The sequence below is a fragment of the Ylistrum balloti genome, unplaced genomic scaffold (genome assembly GCF_031769215.1).
Source record: "Ylistrum balloti isolate Yb309-2 unplaced genomic scaffold, AGI_CSIRO_Ybal_v1 Utg369888, whole genome shotgun sequence".
NCBI lineage: Eukaryota > Metazoa > Mollusca > Bivalvia > Pectinida > Pectinidae > Ylistrum > Ylistrum balloti.
Genome location: NW_026782022.1, coordinates 1,005,346 through 1,025,272, shown reverse-complemented (window position 1 = coordinate 1,025,272; position 19,927 = coordinate 1,005,346). Strand labels below are relative to the sequence as shown.

Genomic DNA, 19,927 nt, shown 5'->3' with positions numbered 1-19,927 from the left:
CAGTGCATACATATTCAAACAACCGCTATCAAATCAGACGATAGACATATGGTCATTTTAATAACCATTTTTGTGAGGCAACAATAACAAGAACTCTCACGATGATTACAAATATTGTGCATTCGAAGAACAGTTTTCTTTTTTTCTTTTTACAAAACCCAACACATACCGATGTCCCTGTTTTTATTTCCTCGAAATTCGGACTCGGGTCTTCGTCATAAGTGAACATGGAGAAAGTCTCCAGTCGAATGTGATTAAATCTCTGGAAAATAAACAATTAAGATCAACACAAAACGCATTTATAATAACCACTACTGATACACAGATATGACTATGTGTTGTTCAGATTTCGAGATTTTTTCGCTAATCCAAGAATAAAGTAATGAAAACTAACTAAAAACCATACGTAACTTTTGGTAAGACCGTAAAATTTTTTACCGTAATACACACAAAAACTCCTATACACAAGCTTATCCTCTGCAGAAATTCAGATTCTACATACAATTCTGCTTTGGGAAGCATACATTGAATCTAGTAGCAACTTACCTTATCTTCAGTGAAGAGACTACTGGATAGGGTCATGTATGCTTTCAATGTAATGGAATGTTGTGGTGACAGGTCCCAGATATCACACTTAATGGACAAACAAGGGAACCGCTCACAGCTCTTAGGTTTTAAAACATAAAGTGCATGTCGCATGTGGTGAAAAATAGACATACGAAAGAGCCGATTGAATTAGGGAAATGTTTTGCACGCAAAAAGAGAGAAAATGGAATGAAATGATTTTAAGTAATGTTATTAGCTGTGACGCGGAAATGGCTAAATGAATACAAAGAGCAAACACATTCATAGGAGAATAAAAAGGACATCATTCGTCAAACTTACTATCATCATTTTGTTACGAAGTCCTTGGTCTTTCCTGTCGGCTTTGGTCAACATATTTGAACTTCTGTTTACAATACAGCTTACTCCCTGTTCTGTGTCGAGCTAGTTACAGATTCACAGTACTATCTTATCAGTAACAAACAATAGTTGTTTATATCATAAGAAAACTTTCTTTTAAATTCAAACTTTTCACATGAAAACATTTTCACAACTCGACAATAAAATGTATGAACTACTGCTCAGGAACGATACACCGTTTCGTACAATGTCAACACTACATTAGTGTCATTCTACTGTATATTCTCAATATTCATACCTGTAACTCATAAGATGCTGCAATCATATATTTTATCAAATCCTCATTGAAAAATGAAAGTACTACACATATTATTAAGTGCATAACATAATCTGCCCAATCAGTGACGAGAAAAAAAGTTTGTGAATATTTACATGTGGAGAATAACCACATGTATTTAGTATGATTCCTGTACATCCAAGATAAATAAGGACAACAACTGTCAACAAACTTACATAGATAGGACTTCCAGAGGCACAATAAATTATATCTTACTTTGATCTACAACTTTGGTTCCGAAATCAAACATTTAACAGTAACTCACTTCCGTAAACAACAAGTACATTACGGTGTAAAATAGTCATTGTAGCTAAAAGACATTGATCAAAGGGCGATAACACAGTATATAACGGAAAGGTTCTTCAAATGTCATTTATGTCAAATTAAATTACAGAGAAAAGGATTATGTCAGAGCCGTTTTCACACCGAGTCACATGAAATAAAAGTTATATTCTAAGATGGTTTATACAATTTGGCGAAAAATTATTAACACACAGCTGTACTTGATTCCCTGAAATGGAGACGACTTTAGTTATAAGACAATATTCTAATTAATTTTTTTCTTTCTTAATTCTCTTCAACATAAATGTTACCTACTGTATATCTGCGTAGTTCAATGTATCTTTCCCTGACGGGTAACTTAAGTGTTAAGATCCCACGGGAAAGAGAGCTTGGTCCATAGCTAGTGACGTCAAAGATATGAGTGATGTTCTCATACCCTAGAAAGTCCTTCCTCTCCGATAACACGCGCTGATCAGGTGTAGAAAACCTGCAGAGAAAATTAGTCGTGATTGACACCCAAAATATAGCCACGTGTTTAACACTATAAGAAACTGTCAGCAATTTTCCTATAAGGAAACATTGAGCTGTATGGTTATGACAACTATAGTCGGTATAAATGACGGAGTTGGCCATTAATGATAACATTTTACGCTAACACAACAGTTCAAAGTGTACACCCCTGCACATCTTAATTATTTACGCAGACTATTATCATTATTGTACAAATGGACCAATCACTTTGACCGAGTAGCGTCACCTCGGCAGGAAAAAAAGATTTCATTGTAGCGATGTATTCCATTCACAATACTTTAGAGGTGCACCTAGTATGTATATAGTAGCATTACCATGCAAATTCAGATCTACGTCTGGAAATCTGACCAAATATCAAAATGAATTAGCAAGTTGAAGTTGTTAACTTCGACGATAATAAAAACTTGTTTTTGTATTTAACATGCATTTTGATTTTAAAAAATGGCAAAGAAAGGTTTCGCTAGTGTTTATAACTGTATCTCTCTTTCCTAAAACAGAATAACATTTTTTGTTTTTGTTGTCAAACGCGCACTGTTACATATCGACTAATTAGCCGTCGGGTTACCTGGTGCGGATAACATTTTAGTTTATTCTTTAAAGTATGTGAGTTGTAGGAGTGATGTGCTTTCATCTGCAGTTTATGAGTTAAGGATATTATTCCACATCAATGATTCATATATGTTTGTCATTTTATCAAACGTTAAATACCATATACATATATAAACAATAAGACAGACCATTTTGCTTGGTCCTGGAAGTTTTGACCTGTTCACCACAAGAGCTGCAGTTCGAATCCACACAGTATAAAAGTTATTTTCCGATACACGGGCTTAAGTTTGAAATAAAAAAGTTGTATTTTCGCGGTATTATGGGGCGAACCCCGTTTTTCAGAGTAGTTTCAAGGTATTATTTTGGCAAATTTGCTCTGTCTTACAAAAGTAAATAAGGAATCACTGGAAGGTACACATAATAACAGCTATAGTAATAAGATAAACGTAAATTACAACATCTTGTTATTTTCCACTTTACACAAGCTCCGACAATGTAGTTACTGTTCGCAATTGAATGTCATTTCACTAACAAAACAGTGTATGTGTCAGTTGAACAATGTTTTTCGCAACGCAATAACGGAATTTCTAAACCGTATGTCAAGTTCGTCGCGCAAAATGTGCTCAATTTGGGGACCAGTTTGTGATTAGATGTGAATCGAATTAAGCACGGACAAGAGCTATTGAGGAAATTGTATGAGTTTTTCCTTCACATTCGCATTCATATGTAGACATCTGACGTGCGTGGTACAGAACATGCAATCTGATATTTAGATTACAAGTGATTCAATTTTGTTCCTACAAGGAAATGTATTGATCCACACAAATATCGGGAAGACATACAATATATGGAAACAAATACAAGTCCTGATTAGGGCAAACAATGTACACGGTCTGTGATCGCTAGCGGCAACTCTCTGGGAGTCGTAATGATCAGCTCATTACAGGGTATTTATAGATCAGGGATGATCAAAAGCCTTGGCAGGTGATGGTTACAACAAGTACAGTGTCTAAATGAGGGGTTGGGATGAGGAGCGGCGGGGTTCTATTTCATATTAATACTGTCTGATAGATATCGTAAAAAGATATTTATGGGGAGATATAGAAATACTTAAATGTAAATGGAAAGGGGATGGAATGTATATCATTTCAATTAAATAAATTGAAAATTACCATATGTCGTTTAAACACACGAGTACTGTTTCACGGTTGAGAATGGCTTTTAAAATAATCTAATGTTTTAAATTTAATCATTGATCATAAATGTCATAATCATTTGGTTTTGTTTTCTCCACTAGAAACCCACACATTCAGACCCTATTAGCACTTAAAAGCACAGAAGTATTGTGTCTACCTATAAAATTGTATTAAGGGGTTATGTTCGTGTGCAATATTTCTACCTTTTCTTATACATGAGTTAAGTAGACTTAATCATTGATAAGAATAAACATTGCGTCTTATTTTCTTACTGAAGTGCATAGTACAGACAAATTAAACTTCTCTTTCTGTTTACATTATATTCTGTTTGGTGCTCTGCGTCCTGTGAACAGGGCGCACAGTACAGCCTCGTTTGGTTTGTCTATGATATTAAATTGTACATTTGTGTCTTCGTCTAACCTTTCCAAAGAAGAAATGCTGACTAATCCTACTTCAGTATTGCCTTCAATTAAGTTGGCTATATTGGATTTTTAAACTTCACAAGAATTCCTATAAACAGCGTTTTTAATTGCTTGTTTGTCTAACTGTTCAACCAAACCTTTGTACAATTTCTTAGTACAATGTTTGGTACTATTAAATTTAATTTACAGTGCTTTTGTGATACTGTTTACTTAAGAGTTGGAATAGATATTAGCATTTGGATTTTAAAGAACCACAAAGAGATTTTGACCAATATTCATCAACCTCTTTTAAAATGGCTTTTACCTGTAAAACATCCTATTATTCCACTCTATTCCACCATACTCAATTCTAAACTAAAAGAACGCCTTCGTTCTCTTGTTAAGAGAGCTTTCGTTTCCGGGAAGGGTGGACAAGGGTACAAACTTGTGAACTATACTGAAGCGCATTCTGTGAAAATGCGTCCAAATCAAGAAGAAATATACGGAAGACGAAATCATCAAAGAGTTTTTGGTGGACACCATCTTCTTTGAGTTCGGTTGTAAGATATTGCAACAGACTATTTTCTTACTGCGTCCCTCTGTTCGCTGACTTGGTTGTATTTAAGTGCGGGGCTGAATATATCAAAACAGGTCACAAAGACCTTGCAAGTTCTTCAATTTCATTTTCAGATATTTTGATGGCGTCTGGTCTTAAAATAACAGGGATTTATAGATTTCGCCCATCGTATACACTCAACAAAATTGGAAATCAAGGACATGAAATATTGTTCTACATCGTTTTCATATAACGAAACCAACAAAGTCTGTCTTCCATCAAACTGTATGATAAGCGTGATGAATTTTCCGTTTCTGGATGGCAGCAGTCTAGCATCTCCAACCAACTATAGTATTTACATGTCGCAGTTGATTTGTTATTCAAAGGCCTGATACCAACATCGCGGTTATTGTGCAAAATGTCGTCAACTGACAAACTCATAACACATGATTTATGGGGAAGTTTTACAGTCGCCATAGCGATATCAATGAGAATATTTCTTTGTGCGATATGAGTACATATTTTTACCCAAGTTGTACCGAATTATTATTTTGAAAACGATTATATTCACGTGTTGGTGTTTTCTTGTTGTTTCTTTTAATATGATGAGTTTCATCGAAAAAAAAACAGTTTATTAATTGCGATTTGTGCGATGAAATCTTATAGTATATATACAAGCACAGAAATTCATTTGTCCATTTTTGTGATTTGTGCGGTGGAATCTTGCAGTGTATTTACAAATAGGGAAATTTATCTATCTATTTATTTTTTTGTGATTTGTGCGGTGGAAAGTTAACACAACATAACTTACCCAGTGATTTTAACGTTTGGTAGGTACTGAACTCGGACCTCTGTAGCCATTGTCTTCCTGTTTGTCATTGTATCATCACTTCTTGAATCTAAGGATGAATTTATTACGAAACTTTTCGTCGAAAACTCATATCTTATTCCTAACTGTATTGAAACTTTAATGACGTCATCAAGGAACTTGACGTCGCCGATGTCACAAATTATGTCGCATCTTTCAGATTTTGTTTGTGAATGACTTATCGTACAAGCTAGGGGCGTGCTAATTTTTGCCATTGTTTTCCATCCTCCTCGTAATGCTACATTCCAAGGAGCATTCAATTTTACCGCAGTCGCATAGGCTACTTCTCCGTAATTTATGAGTGAAATGCCTACTTTTATGTCTTCACTTTCATCGATAACATATGTAGAGTTAGACTGGCCAATCATCAGGGTCATATTCAATAATTCGAGACTACTTCTACACTTGTCATCAGATCCACAGTCCTTCATGATAGAAATCTGGAATGATAAATAAATCACACGATATAATCTGAATAGAAAACATAATCGGATATAAACAATTACTGTTATTAACCTTCAAGACGATAATTGTTTACAAAGTGTATTAACACAAACACGAAAACGAACTGTGTATGCCGCATCCCTGTCCGTACTATAAAATTATACTGTTGCGATTTTTGCATTTAGTTCCTTTTTCATATCTCATTTTGTCCTAAACACTTTCATCCTATTTACCCTCCCAAAAATAATGCTGAATTCATTATTTTATTTATTTATGTTTAATTATGTTATTATTCAAAAACACATTTTTTTAAAAGCTTAATTATGATTTTTTTTAGATATCAGAGTTTATCGTTTTCCTGTATGTTGCCAAGTCGTTAGGCATTTTATTAATAACGTTATCAAATGTAATCACTGCTTCAAGTTTGTCTCATGGAGAAATGAGATTATAAGTCATTTTTATTTCATATCAGGGATAAAGTTTCATTCATGTGAAGTGAAAAACATACACATCCATCAAAATCAAATTGAAAATGTCCACCACATATGAAAATCCAAATCGACAGATAGATATCTTCAATATCGGATATTGTCATATTGCATCCATAAAAAGTACTGTTCAGTGCCATGCTAGTAATATTGCTTCTCTTCAGGGATACATCTGTCCTAATGTTACTACAGGAATATTGGTGGTGTGAAACCCAGCTCGCTTAGGACACTAATGGACGCTCGACATGGGAATCCTCAAAATAAATTGAAGCCGTATCAATGTCATTTTCTCGACAGTTTAGGTAGTCAGTGATACACTGTCGCGGGTTAAACAAGAGAAATGAGATTTTGTCAACCTTGAGGGAGTATTGATTCAGTATTGAACTGGCCTCTCGAAAAGTTGTCACCACGGCCTACATCATCAATCGAAGTTAAGGGTGTTCACGGAAGTTTGAGTCTAACACTTTATGCAGATTTATGGCATTGTCATTTCTATCAACGTAAACAATTAACTTACAATAGACTGTAATGTAAGCCCATGTTGACAAATAAATGAAATTACTGTCATGTGGTGGTCAGAAATCTCCATGTTCCTTTGTCATGTGGTGGTCAGGGATCTCAATGTTCCTTTGTCATGTAGTGGTCAGAGATCTCAATGTTCCTTTGTCATGTGGTGGTCAGAGATCTCAATGTTCCTTTGCCATGTGGCGATCAGTGAAATCACTGTTCCTTTGTCATGTGGTGGTCAGGGATCTCAGTGTTTCTTTGTCATGTGGTTGTCAGGGATCTCATTGTTTCTTTGTCATGTAGTGGTCAGAGATCTCAATGTTTCTTTGTTATGTGGTGGTCAGCGATCTCACTGTTCCTTTGTCATGTTGTGGTCAGGGATCTCACTGTTTCTTTGTCATGTGGTGGTCAGCGATCTCACTGTTCCTTTGTCATATGGTGGTCAGGGATCTCAATGTTCCTTTGTCATGTAGTGGTCAGAGATCTCAATGTTCCTTTGTCATGTAGTGGTCAGGGATCTCATTGTTTCTTTGTTATGTGGTGGTCAGCGATCTCACTGTTCCTTTGTCATGTTGTGGTCAGGGATCTCACTGTTTCTTTGTCATGTGGTGGTCAGCGATCTCACTGTTCCTTTGTCATGTGGTGGTCAGAAATCTCCATGTTCCTTTGTCATGTGGTGGTCAGAAATCTCCATGTTCCTTGGTCATGTGGTGGTCAGAAATCTCCGTTCCTTTGTCATGTGGTGGTCAGAAATCTCCATGTTCCTTGGTCATGTGGTTGTCAGGGATCTCACTTTGTCTTTGTCATGTGGTGTTCAGGGATCTGACTTTGTCTTTGTCGTGTGGTGGTCAGGGATCGCACTGTTTCTTTGTCATGTGGTTGTCAGGGATCTCACTGTTTCCTTGTCATGTGGTTGTCAGGGATCTCACTGTTTTTTTGTCATGTGGTTGTCAGAGATCGCAGTGTTTCTTTGTCATGTGGTTGTCAGGGATCACAGTGTTCCTTTGTCATGTGGTGGTTAGGGATCGCAGTGTCTCTTTGTCATGTGGTTGTCAGGGATCTCAATGCTCCTTTGTCATGTGGTGGTCAGGGATCTCAGTGTTTGTATGTCGTGTGGTGGTCAGGGATCTCAATGTTTCTTTGTCATATGGTGGTCAGGAATTGCAGTGTTTCTTTGTCATGTTGTGGTCAGGGATCTCAACGTTTCTTTGTCATGATTAAGTGTTATCTGGTGAAGATCGATATATCATTCCAATACTCAGTATCAATTAACAAGCGGTAACGACTATTCTGTACGAAATCAAAATTACCAACAGTGTTATACACGGGAGTATCGTTACATTATGTGTGATGAAAATAATGTGAGACTTTCCTGACCGTTTCTCTGACGGAAACACCATTTGACCTCTGATAATGAACCCTCGCTTTGGTAGAGGTTCAGTATTTTTCTAGGGTTTGCTTTTTCATCATCTCTCTTCTCATCCTACTCTCTTACAAGATAAGTTACATTTCTTCTCAATCATGTAAAAGAGCAGTATGAACCATATGACTATTTACGATATGAGATATAGTATTCTAGACCTCAGAATTTATCTTCATGGAATTTTTCTGAATTCATTTCTGTAGAAATAGCAAAAATTTCGTAGGCTGGAGGAGACGGTAGAGGTCGAGTGTGGGAATAAGTTGGCCACAAACCCCAATGTTTGCGAATTGATTTAATATAGGAAGAAGAAAGATTGTACTTTTCGCGAAAGCTATGGAACGGATTTTTTCGTTTTTGAAATGGATTCTTTCCTTTAGAATTAGCGGAAACCTTTTGCAAAAAAACATATCTGAAGGTTTTAACACGTTTTTCTGTCAAAAAAGAAGTAATATTATTGCATATGCGCGCACTTGCATTACCATGCGACCAAGCTCAATATCATGTATGTTCAGTGCTTTTCCCATTCACTGCATATACCCCTCCTCTAACATTATAATGCACATGAGGAATTTTGTCGATATAGGGAAAGCTTCGTACTATTATCACCTTTCTTCGAGAATGTTTTCCAACCAAGGGTAAAAACCAGTATCTAATGGTTAGGGGAATAGCGGAAAGTACACTCTGGCACCAGTAATTAAAGGCCAAATATGCCCATCAAGAATTTACAGCTCGTTTGTATGCTATACAAGACGTTCATCGATTAGGGTCTTGGTGCTGAAAGCGCCTCATTAAAACGGTGACTATGTATAAGTCTGATTCAGGTTACTGTAAATATGGTGACTTTCCGATCATCTGACAGACAGGATGTAGCTTTAACGAAATCATGCCAAGGACTACATTTTTTAAAACTTATTTTATATTTTATTCTATGTCTTATATTCAAGATATAATTTCGACCTTTTTCATCTTAATGAATAACTAAAACGTGGACCCCATGAAAATACTGTATAGGTTTATACTTTCAAATGATTCGTGGATGGAAAAATCTAGGAAGAGTGATATTGTAGATATAATATTGATAAAGAAAAACAGACCGAAGTGTCATGATTTCCGTGAATAAGACATTCTTTTTGCTTTAAACCTTAGATAAAACCGCTTAGATTCGTACTATAAAAAATTATAAAAAGTCGTAGCCACTTTTACTGTATTGAGGTTTGTAAATTTTTTCTTTACACTTACATTGTATTTGTGTCTACAAGACAACAGGCAAGGACAATCAAAGACAATTTGTTACCCGCTTCATGTTTGTAACTGACATATCAAGCTTTTACCTGCCGTTGTATATATTGTTGTGTCGGAACCACCTTCTTTTTAGCAATGTAAGGAGCCACAATCGGTACAATCGAACTAGTATTTCGGTATCTCTCTGAAAAACTCAACTCCACAGTGATAGCCTCGTATGGGTCTACTGTATTCTGAAAGGAACAGATATAGGGCAAATCGTCAAAGAAACGTTCGCTTATGTAATTGAAGGTATCATATATAATTTTATGAAAACAGCTTTGGACTGGAATCTCAGATTTACAAAAATAGAAGATCATGAAACTGTCAATTTCCGCACGTCATATTTTGCCTCTACTAAAATAAGCTGGTACAATTGTCAAGAGCGGAAACATCTTTATCGAATGATAACAAACATGTACTGACAAAAGGGTAAAAAACAAAAGGAAATATTTTCATTTTATCATAATGGGAGGAAGTATACATAGCCCCTGTACACTGTTTGTGTAGTGTACTCTCTGACCGGATCAAGGCCTGCCAAGTATTGTCAAAAAGGTAAATAACGACGAGGAACAACAATAGCAACAACAAAACCAACAACACATCACTGGGTCAATTGGCCGTGTATAGGGACTTAGTTACCAGGTAGCGCTTGTAAGTTATCAATCTGTCGATTCATGAACGGATATGATTACATATGTTCTTACCTTCAGAAAAAATGTATGAAGATCGCTACATGTTCGGGAATTTCGAGACAAAACAAAACTTCCGGTTCGTGACATCACTTCCGTTAAGGTTGCGTTCTTCAGGGCCTCAATGAAAACAGCCCTGCGTGTTTTGTGACCACGTGTGACATCAACACCCAGAGTATAATGCAAATCTGTAGGCGGAAAGTGCAGAATTATGATTATTATGGATATAAGAATTATTTTGAAAGGCATTAAGCTTATTCGTGGATTTTTTTTTTAAATGGTCAGAATTCATTTCTGTTTGGTGATTAGAAATTAATTGCTACATTTTGTGAAATGTATCGTTTTACAGGTTTTCTATCAATCATTTTTGTTTGGTTCTCACTTACAAACATTGAAATATGTTAAGCGTAATTTGATAATACGGATGGAAGTGCCTAAATGAGGGAACCAAAGTTTCTATTAAATATCAACATGGTCAGGCAGAGACCAAGAAATCAAACCATAACCACCTGATAGAAAGGTGAGCGGTGTGATAACTATACCATCCGACAAACCAGATAGGTGTGTGATTAAGTACGTAGTAATAAAAAGGCAAATCAATTAATATATGAGGATCTACCGATTGTAAGGTATTTAATCTAGTGTATCGTATATAGGCTGGTGCATATAAACGTTCCTTGTCATATACAGGATTCTCAATTATGCAAGTAAATTAATCAGTACTGACCAATATCAGCTGGAGTAGGATGTCCATTAACTTGATAGGAGAAACAGAACCTCACCCTGGCACAGGGGTAAGGTAATCCGTAGTCTGTACACATTCGATCAGGATCTATTTTCTTTGGCGCAACGATAAAAACAACAGCTAATTTCAGTATGGGGCGCGTGCGTAGTAACACAGCTTGATTTGAAATATGAGCTCCCACGACAATATCTAAAAATAAACAAACAAAAATACCACCTGATGAAAATAAAAGACAAGCAAATATTTTCAAACCCGATACGCATTGAGTGAAGTGAAAACACCGAAAGTAAAAGACAGTAGCAGATGGACAATATTTTGACGTTTTCCTTTATTTCCTTTCCTTTTTTTCGGTTACACCCCTATCACTAAAATGTTGGTTATATCTAAGCGATTTTATTTTTTATGAATTGTAGAATGGACTGAAAACAGAAACCTAGAAATTAAGATCGATGAAGAATAAAAACAAAAAACAAAAAAAAAACAAAACAAAACAAAAACAAACAAAAAATTTCATAACTTCCGTGAACCGCGAACATTTGAACAGTTTCTTTCTTGTGATGTAAATGTTGTGAGCGTCAAACAGGAAACTAATTTTCTCACTTACAGCGTAAGAACCATAACTCCAACATAACTTTATATTATCTTTTGATTTCAAATTGTAGACTGTAATCAATAAAACCGCCCAATCGTTTCTCAAGTCAAACGACAAGCACTAACCCTTGTATCCATTTTTGTCGATGTCGTGAGGTCGCGAGAACGCTGCTCCAAATCCTCTTAGCCCCAGATTTAGTGTGCGGGCGTGTATGGTTTGTAACGGTACAGGCCACACGCCGTCCTTAGTACCTAAATACACGTACACGGCCCCGCGGGTGTCATCCTCGTATGGCGCTCCTACAGCTACGTCTGTAAACACAAAAACGCATGTCCAATTATCAGAAAAAGCCTCATCCTACATGAAATGAAGGTGAAATGCAAGAATATATACAGTCAGGTAATGGTGATTGTACAAAAGACACAATAGTGAATGATACAATTTCATACAAATAAAGAACTAGATGGTTCGTCCTTCTAGGACTCGTCAGTGATGCTGCATGATACAGCTGTTCATCCTTCTAGGACTCGTCATTGATGCTACATGATACAGCTGTTCATCCTTCTAGGACTCGTCAGTGATGCTGCATCATACAGATACTTCGTCTTTCTAGGACTCGTCACTGATATTACAACCTACAGCTGTTTCGTCCTTCTAGAACTCGTCATTGATGCTACATGATACAGCTGGTTCATCCTTTTAGGACTCGTCACTGATGCTGCATCATACAGATACTTCGTCTTTCTAGGACTCGTCACTGATATTACAACCTACAGCTGTTTCGTCCTTCTAGAACTCGTTATTGATGCTACATGATACAGCTGTTCATCCTTCTAGGACTCGTCACTGATGCTGCATAATACAGATACTTCGTCTTTCTAGGACTCGTCACTGATATTACAACCTACAGCTGTTTCGTCCTTCTAGAACTCGTTATTGATGCTACATGATACAGCTGGTTCATCCTTCTAGGACTCGTCAGTGATGCTGCATGATACAGCTGGTTCATCCTTCTAGGACTCGTCAGTGATGCTGCATGATACAGCTGTTCATCCTTCTAGGACTCGTCACTGATGCTGCATAATACAGATACTTCGTCTTTCTAGGACTCGTCACTGATATTACAACCTACAGCTGTTTCGTCCTTCTAGAACTCGTCATTGATGCTACATGATACAGCTGGTTCATCCTTTTAGGACTCGTCAGTGATGCTGCATGATACAGCTGGTTCATCCTTCTAGGACTCGTCAATGATGCTGCATCATACAGATACTTCGTCTTTCTAGGACTCGTCACTGATATTACAACCTACAGCTGTTTCGTCCTTCTAGAACTCGTTATTGATGCTACATGATACAGCTGGTTCATCCTTCTAGGACTCGTCAGTGATGCTGCATGATACAGCTGGTTCATCCTTCTAGGACTCGTCAATGATGCTACATGATACAGCTATTTCGTCCTTCTAGGACTCGAACGTGATGCTGGATGATACAGCAGTTTCGTCCTTCTGGGAGTCGTCAGTGACACTGCATTATACAGCTGTTTCGTGTTTCTAGGGTTCGTCAGTGATGCTACATGATACAGCTGTTTCGTCCTTCTAGGACTCGAAGGTGATGCTGCATGAACAGTTGTTTCGTCCTTCTAGGACTCGAAGGTGATGCTGGATGATACAGCTGTTTCGTGCTTCTCGTACTCGTTGGTGATACAAAAGGGCATTGGCAAGCTAAATATAAACATCAAACACAGCACTGTATCATATTTAAATGAAACATATAACTCACCTACAGTGTTTTGAACCAAGGACATATTTATCTAATGCTAATTTCATAGTCAGAGGTATATAGCCTGTTTTGTCGATTTAACTATAACTAACTAGTCATGTGCCAATTAAATCATTATCACAAACTGTTTATTTTACTACTCTGAAACATATTGTATTAATTTATATCAATCACACCTGGTGGCCCAGATAGAAGCACACCTGAGGTTATAATATCAAAGAGTAACAAGAGTATTGGATAAATCTGTAATGGTTGGACAGGTGATCCTCTAACTTTTTACAATCGATCATTACCACGGCACATTTGGATGACACAAACATATCACGGTTGCATGTTTACGACCTAGACACATATACATGGCACTGTTGCATGATTGTCACCTAGATACAAATATGCCGCGTTTGCATTATTGCCACTTAGATACAATTATGCCATGGTTGCATTACTTCCACTTAGATACAATTATGCCGCTTTTGCATGATTGCCACCTAAATACAATTATGCCGCGTTTGCATGATTGCCACCTAGATACAATTATGCCATGGTTGCATTAAAGCCACTTAGATACAATTATGCCACTTTTGCATGATTGCCACATAAATACAATTATGCCACGTATGCACTTTTGCATGATTGTCACATGGACATCCAAACGATAAATGAGTAAAAGATAAAATGAAAAAATCTCAACACTTACAGAGCACCAGATCATATTACACATATACAAGGAAACCTGCATTGAGGGCCCTATAGGTGAATGCTCGTTATCTCTATTACAGTATTTGTCTGGTTACATAACATGGCGATGGCTCAAGATCGATAGCTAACATTTCTGAATTGCGTACAAACGGTGATATGTAATTTTGGTTAATACATAGCTCATTGGTGAATTGCTGAAAAGTAGGTATGCCGTCGTCGATTAACCTTGTCAATTCTCAAAAATTCCAGACAAAATTGATTTTCTTTATCTGAAGTTGAATGTAATTTAGACATTACCTTGGTAACCATCGTTGTTTGTATCGCCCAGGTTAACGATGGCTGAACCAAATCCGGAATGGCTAGACGAGGATCCAACTAATTCTGTATCCGACTTTTTAAATCCCATCTAGAAAGACACATTACAATCAAAAGCATTTTTTGGGGGCGGCAAGTCCGTTTGGTTTAGGTAAGGCCGTAGCAGCGGTTTGACTAATGAAAAAATGCAAACCGGATCATGTCAATCGAATCAAAATATATCCTATTTATCATGATTTTCAAATCGTTAAACCACTTTTTGGCGATTTCTTTATAATGTACATATGCTCAGTGTCATTTAATTTTGGTCTAGATGTACACCACCACACCCCATTCTAAACTAAAGGAACGATTTCGTTCCCTTGTTATGAGAGCTTTCTTCTCCGTGAAAGGTGAACGGCAGTATAAATATATGGCTGTGAACTATACTGAAGCGTATTTCGTGAAAATAAACGTCAAACTCCAAAGAAATATACAGAAGACATCATAAAATGATCGAGTTTGGTGGTAAGATCTTTTCCTACAACGAAACCAACATGGACAACTTTCCATCAAGCTGTATGATAAACGTGGTGATTTCAATTTCCCTATTGTGAATTTTCTATTTCACAGTTGATTCGATAATCAAGGGCATGTTCCCATTATCACGACTTTCGTGCAAGAAGTCGTCAACTGACTGACAAACTCGTAACACAAGGGTTCAAAAGATGCACGTTGATGAAATTATGGGGAAGTTGTATGGTCGCCATGGTGATCTTATGGAGAAATGTTCTATTTCTTTGTGTGACATAAAGCTGGACGTATTTGATGCTCGTTAGTTTGTCAGTTGACTCCGTTGTTTTATACCTTGTTCTCATTTGAGAACGTGACATTACTTGCTTGAATTGGCCAATGTTTACCTGGCGATTGTCGTCGATAAAGCTGAAGACGTTTACTCTTCCGGAACACCTTGTCTTATTTTCCTTGTACTTTTTCAGGAGTCTCCGTGTAAATCTATCTTTTGTTCAAATTTCACCCCAGTTTGATGGTATTTGAGTTTCAATGATGATTATGTTGCCATGTTGGTATTATCTTGGTGTTATTATTTCTTAAAGTGTTTAGATCTACATACCAGTCCCCTAGAGATGTAAATAAAAACACGTCCTTCTTGAACACCGCCGGATGAGTACCATGGAGCACCCACCAAGATGTCGTCCCACCCGTCCGAGCTGAACTTCATTGTACACAGTGCCGAGCCAAAGTAGCTTCCCAGCTGTAACGGAAACGTAAAAGCTGCTACAGCATCATCACATAGAGTAGTACTTAGATACCAGGACACATGTACATTCCCCTTCAAACTAGTGGAAAAGGATAGTGAAAGGGACAGTACACCTCAAGGAGGACGGTGAGCTTAACCAAGGGATGGAGAAGGACAGACTTTTTCCATGCTTCAAGGATATCATACATCCTATGATGTATGGACCAATCTGCTCGAAACCATCGTCTCAACAATGGTACTCTGCATTCCACCAAGGAACGCCTGAATATCTGAAAACTGTCGGCTACACTATCAAGACATGACAGTTTACACTGTTACGTCATACACATGATCGGTTAGAGATAATCACCAGTACACCAAACGTGTTTTAGAGCTGGCAAACTTCGACAATAAAAACATGGTTCGAATGCTTTCCGGCAAACCCTACTATAAGAACCTTCATCTCACTGAAACAGAGCAGAAACAACTACTCTACATGGGATTGCGGGTACTAACAACATGCACCTACTTGAATGCGACTGTAGGTAACAAGGGACAGTCAGAATTTGTAAAATATACCACCAGTTACTGCAGTTATCGTCTTAGATTCAAATATTATATCGATGACTTATAAATTAACAGGTGATGATGATGATGATGATGATGATGATGATGATTAGATTTGTAGGCGCAACATTGCAGTAGGTTAATGAAAACACTATCTGTATATAATGACTGGCTGGAATACCACAGAGACGTTTCTACGTGTATATTGTATGGTTACAAAAGATAATTTTGATAAAAGTTAAACCATCTTGATTTTTATTATTACAGACGCAATCAACGCATCACAAAATTTTAACTATGTTATAAAACACGTGTCATCCACAAAAACAATGGGTCGATGACATTTCCTGTAGAAGCCGAATTTCTTTTCCAAATTCGATGTCAAAAATATATCAAAAGTATACAAGATTTGTTGTTTCCGGTCTTGCTGAACAATGCATCCTCATCCCACGCCTACCTGGTTTCCAGTTATGATAAGCTGAGGACTGTTTCTTGGATTCGCCAAATCAAAAATTAAAACCTGGAACAATAGATACGATTATGTTTATACGCTACCAAGTCTGTTGTCAGATAACACAAGCGACTTGTAGCGGGATCGGAATCCTAAACAATATTGGATAAAAGTTTCCTTGTGTTGACCTTCCCCATGCTTAATATTACTGAGAATTTTGAAGTACTCCTACCTCCTTTCTAGTATACGTAGACAATTCTATAGAGAATACCTTGCTATATGCTTCTATGAACTAAGAGCATTAAATGTGATGGAGACTTCGGTAAATCTGAGCAAAAATGTAAATAATACAGCTCTTAAAATTCAACATCACATGTATCAATGCCTTTCGCCTTTGTTTGAAATATCATTATAAGTAACGCACATTGAATTAAACTGACTTTGCGTCTTTGGTAAGCCTAAAAACAAGCCATGAATATTCATGAGTAGAATATCATGAAAACAAATGACAGTAATATCATGAACAAGAGCAATTAAATATTTGTAGGTTTATAAAATTCTGAAAAATGTTTAGCTCCACAAATTAAAGCGAAAGCATTTTATTTCACATTAATGATCCTGAAAGTTAAATACATAGTTACACAGAAAATGTACCATTCTTATCCACTCAAAGACGTGAAAATGATCCCTTACCTTTCCCGTGTTATTGGCCTTCGGAGCACCTAGTGCAATATTCTTGGACCTGCGCGACAAGTAACTTCCGGTGGTGATGGCATACCCTGAAATCATGGACACAACGGCTTTTGAAAACATTGAACGATTAAATCGACATTATGATAATAAACATTATAAATAATTTTCTCCGGTTCAAACATGAAATAAGCTTCCTGGAACACGAAAAAAATATGAAAGACTTTGTTCCTTTGTTTTTGTTGAAAGCATGTTGTACAACTGTTTTTTTTTTTTTTAATATTGAGTTAATTAACCATATAACGTAAATACCTATATAATTGTCGTGATATATGCTGTAAACCGGTTCTATGTAGCGTAGATCTCGTCTGGAATTGCTCTCCTTCTCTATGGCAACTCCGCCTGTCAATAAAATTAAAGAAACTGATTGATTTCTAGCTGATACGTATACAGATTGGAAATTATCAAGTGAAAAAGGAATGACTGGTCCACTAAATTCTTACTATACCAATAATAACACGTCATTGTTCCTACACCAATAATAACAGGTTATTGTTACTATACAAATAATAACAAGTCATTGTTACTATAACAATAACAAGTTATTGTTACTAAACCAATAATAACACGTCAGTGTTACTACATCAATAATAACAAGTCATTGTTACTATACCAATAATAGCAGGTTATTGTTACTATACAAATAATAACACGTCGTTGTTACTACACCAATAATAACAAGTCATTGTTACTATACCAATAACAAGTTATTGTTACTAAACCAATAATAACACGTCATTGTTACTACACCAATAACAAGTCATTGTTACTACACCAATAATAACACGTCATTGTTACTACACCAATAATAACACGTCAGTGTTACTACACCAATAAAAAGTTCTTGTTACCATACAAATAATGACAAGTCATTGTTACTATACCAATGACAACAAGTCATTGTTACTATACCAATAATAACACGTCATTGTTACTATACCAATAATAACACGTCATTGTTACTATACCAATAATAACACGTTATTGTTACTCTACCAATAATAACAAGTCAATGCCAAATTAAAATTGTATTTACTCCAGTGCTAATATGAACGTAAATAAGAGCGTCGAAAATTTACTCAACTGGTGATTTGAAAGTCAAATAAAACAAAGGATTCTGGTTGGATTTAAAACTACTTGACTTCCCAAACCAATCAAATACCAATTAGAGCTAGTAATGAGATCTACTGGCTACAGTGTAAATACCAACACCTTACTTACCAGACCAGTCGTTGAGCCCGGGTGCACCCATTAAGAGCTGACCTCCTTCCTGTAAGTATACCAATAACATACTCTAAAATAGCTGCTTATATCGAACTATTTGTGTGAGGATTTTTTTTAAAGGTTTCTGTTTTTGAGGGTTTTTTCAGTGTTTTCAGAGAATATAACGCAATTCTGAAAAAAAACTTCAATAGTGGAGGGCAATGATTTATCCTTAATGACGTGGTATGCAAACATTTTTACTTTTCTTTCCTATTCAATTATATATATTGTCTATTAAGTCTGTTATGTCGATATATAATTGTATTTCATTTTTTTTCAAATAAAAATATATTTATGTTTCATAAACGATGCCTTCCAAGCCAAATTGTTAAACTTATTTTTATCTTTATTTATATTTATGAATTTATTTACTTTCGTTTGATTGTTTAATAAAAAATGGTGATTTTACGTTCTCATATCTAAGTGAATTATTTTCATAATGATGACATTACCCACCAATGCAGATAATTAAGATAAAGCTGATAACACGAACAATGACTAGCAATTTGTGTCATGTTTTAGTAGATAAATGGAACATTAATGAATGTGTTCAATTTCAGACCTTTTACATTACTACGTAAATAAAACTCTGACATATGCGGACAGTATGTTGGAGAATAACTATTTTCTAACGGTCCTTACGTCCGTTATTATTGTCGTCCGGCCTTCCAAGCAAACGAAATAAAAATAGAGAAATGAATAGAGCAGTGAGTGAAAGAAGACAGTAGGAGAAGGAGGAAAGGAATAAAGCCGAACACAGCTGTTCCAATATTACTATATTTTAAAGTCGACTCATCAGTGCCATACCATTTTCCTAACTTTACTCGGATCACGAGCAAACAGCAACAATTAGACATGCTTCTAAGGGAGGAAGGGATGGTTCTTACTAGTGAAAATTTGGTATAGGTTGTATTTTGGAATTCTCGTAAATTCCTTAGAAATATTTTGTTGTTCGAACTGGTTTTCCTCTTATCGAATATACTTACCTGACCTATGTGTCGGCGTTCACAAGTATGTTTTTTCTTCACATTGTACAAAAACATTTTAAGTCCCATCCGATAGACTTGGT

General features: G+C 36.4%; 1 protein-coding gene across 1 annotated transcript in view; it reads right to left on the bottom strand.

Moving 5' to 3' along the window:
• LOC132546379 (integrin alpha-9-like) overlaps window positions 1-19,927 on the bottom strand; it is a 34,581-nt gene that overhangs the window by 4,782 nt on the left and 9,872 nt on the right. Inside the window, exons 5-19 of the mRNA XM_060210094.1 lie at window positions 18,817-18,865; window positions 17,848-17,937; window positions 17,539-17,624; window positions 16,852-16,914; window positions 15,702-15,842; window positions 14,573-14,681; window positions 11,921-12,106; window positions 11,186-11,392; window positions 10,474-10,646; window positions 9,817-9,960; window positions 5,567-6,063; window positions 1,838-2,009; window positions 886-987; window positions 547-666; window positions 170-262 (exon numbers count right to left, since the gene is read on the bottom strand). Of these exons, the coding sequence (XP_060066077.1) occupies window positions 170-262; window positions 547-666; window positions 886-987; window positions 1,838-2,009; window positions 5,567-6,063; window positions 9,817-9,960; window positions 10,474-10,646; window positions 11,186-11,392; window positions 11,921-12,106; window positions 14,573-14,681; window positions 15,702-15,842; window positions 16,852-16,914; window positions 17,539-17,624; window positions 17,848-17,937; window positions 18,817-18,865 (2,232 nt within the window). The remainder of the gene's footprint in view (window positions 1-169; window positions 263-546; window positions 667-885; window positions 988-1,837; window positions 2,010-5,566; window positions 6,064-9,816; window positions 9,961-10,473; window positions 10,647-11,185; window positions 11,393-11,920; window positions 12,107-14,572; window positions 14,682-15,701; window positions 15,843-16,851; window positions 16,915-17,538; window positions 17,625-17,847; window positions 17,938-18,816; window positions 18,866-19,927) is intronic.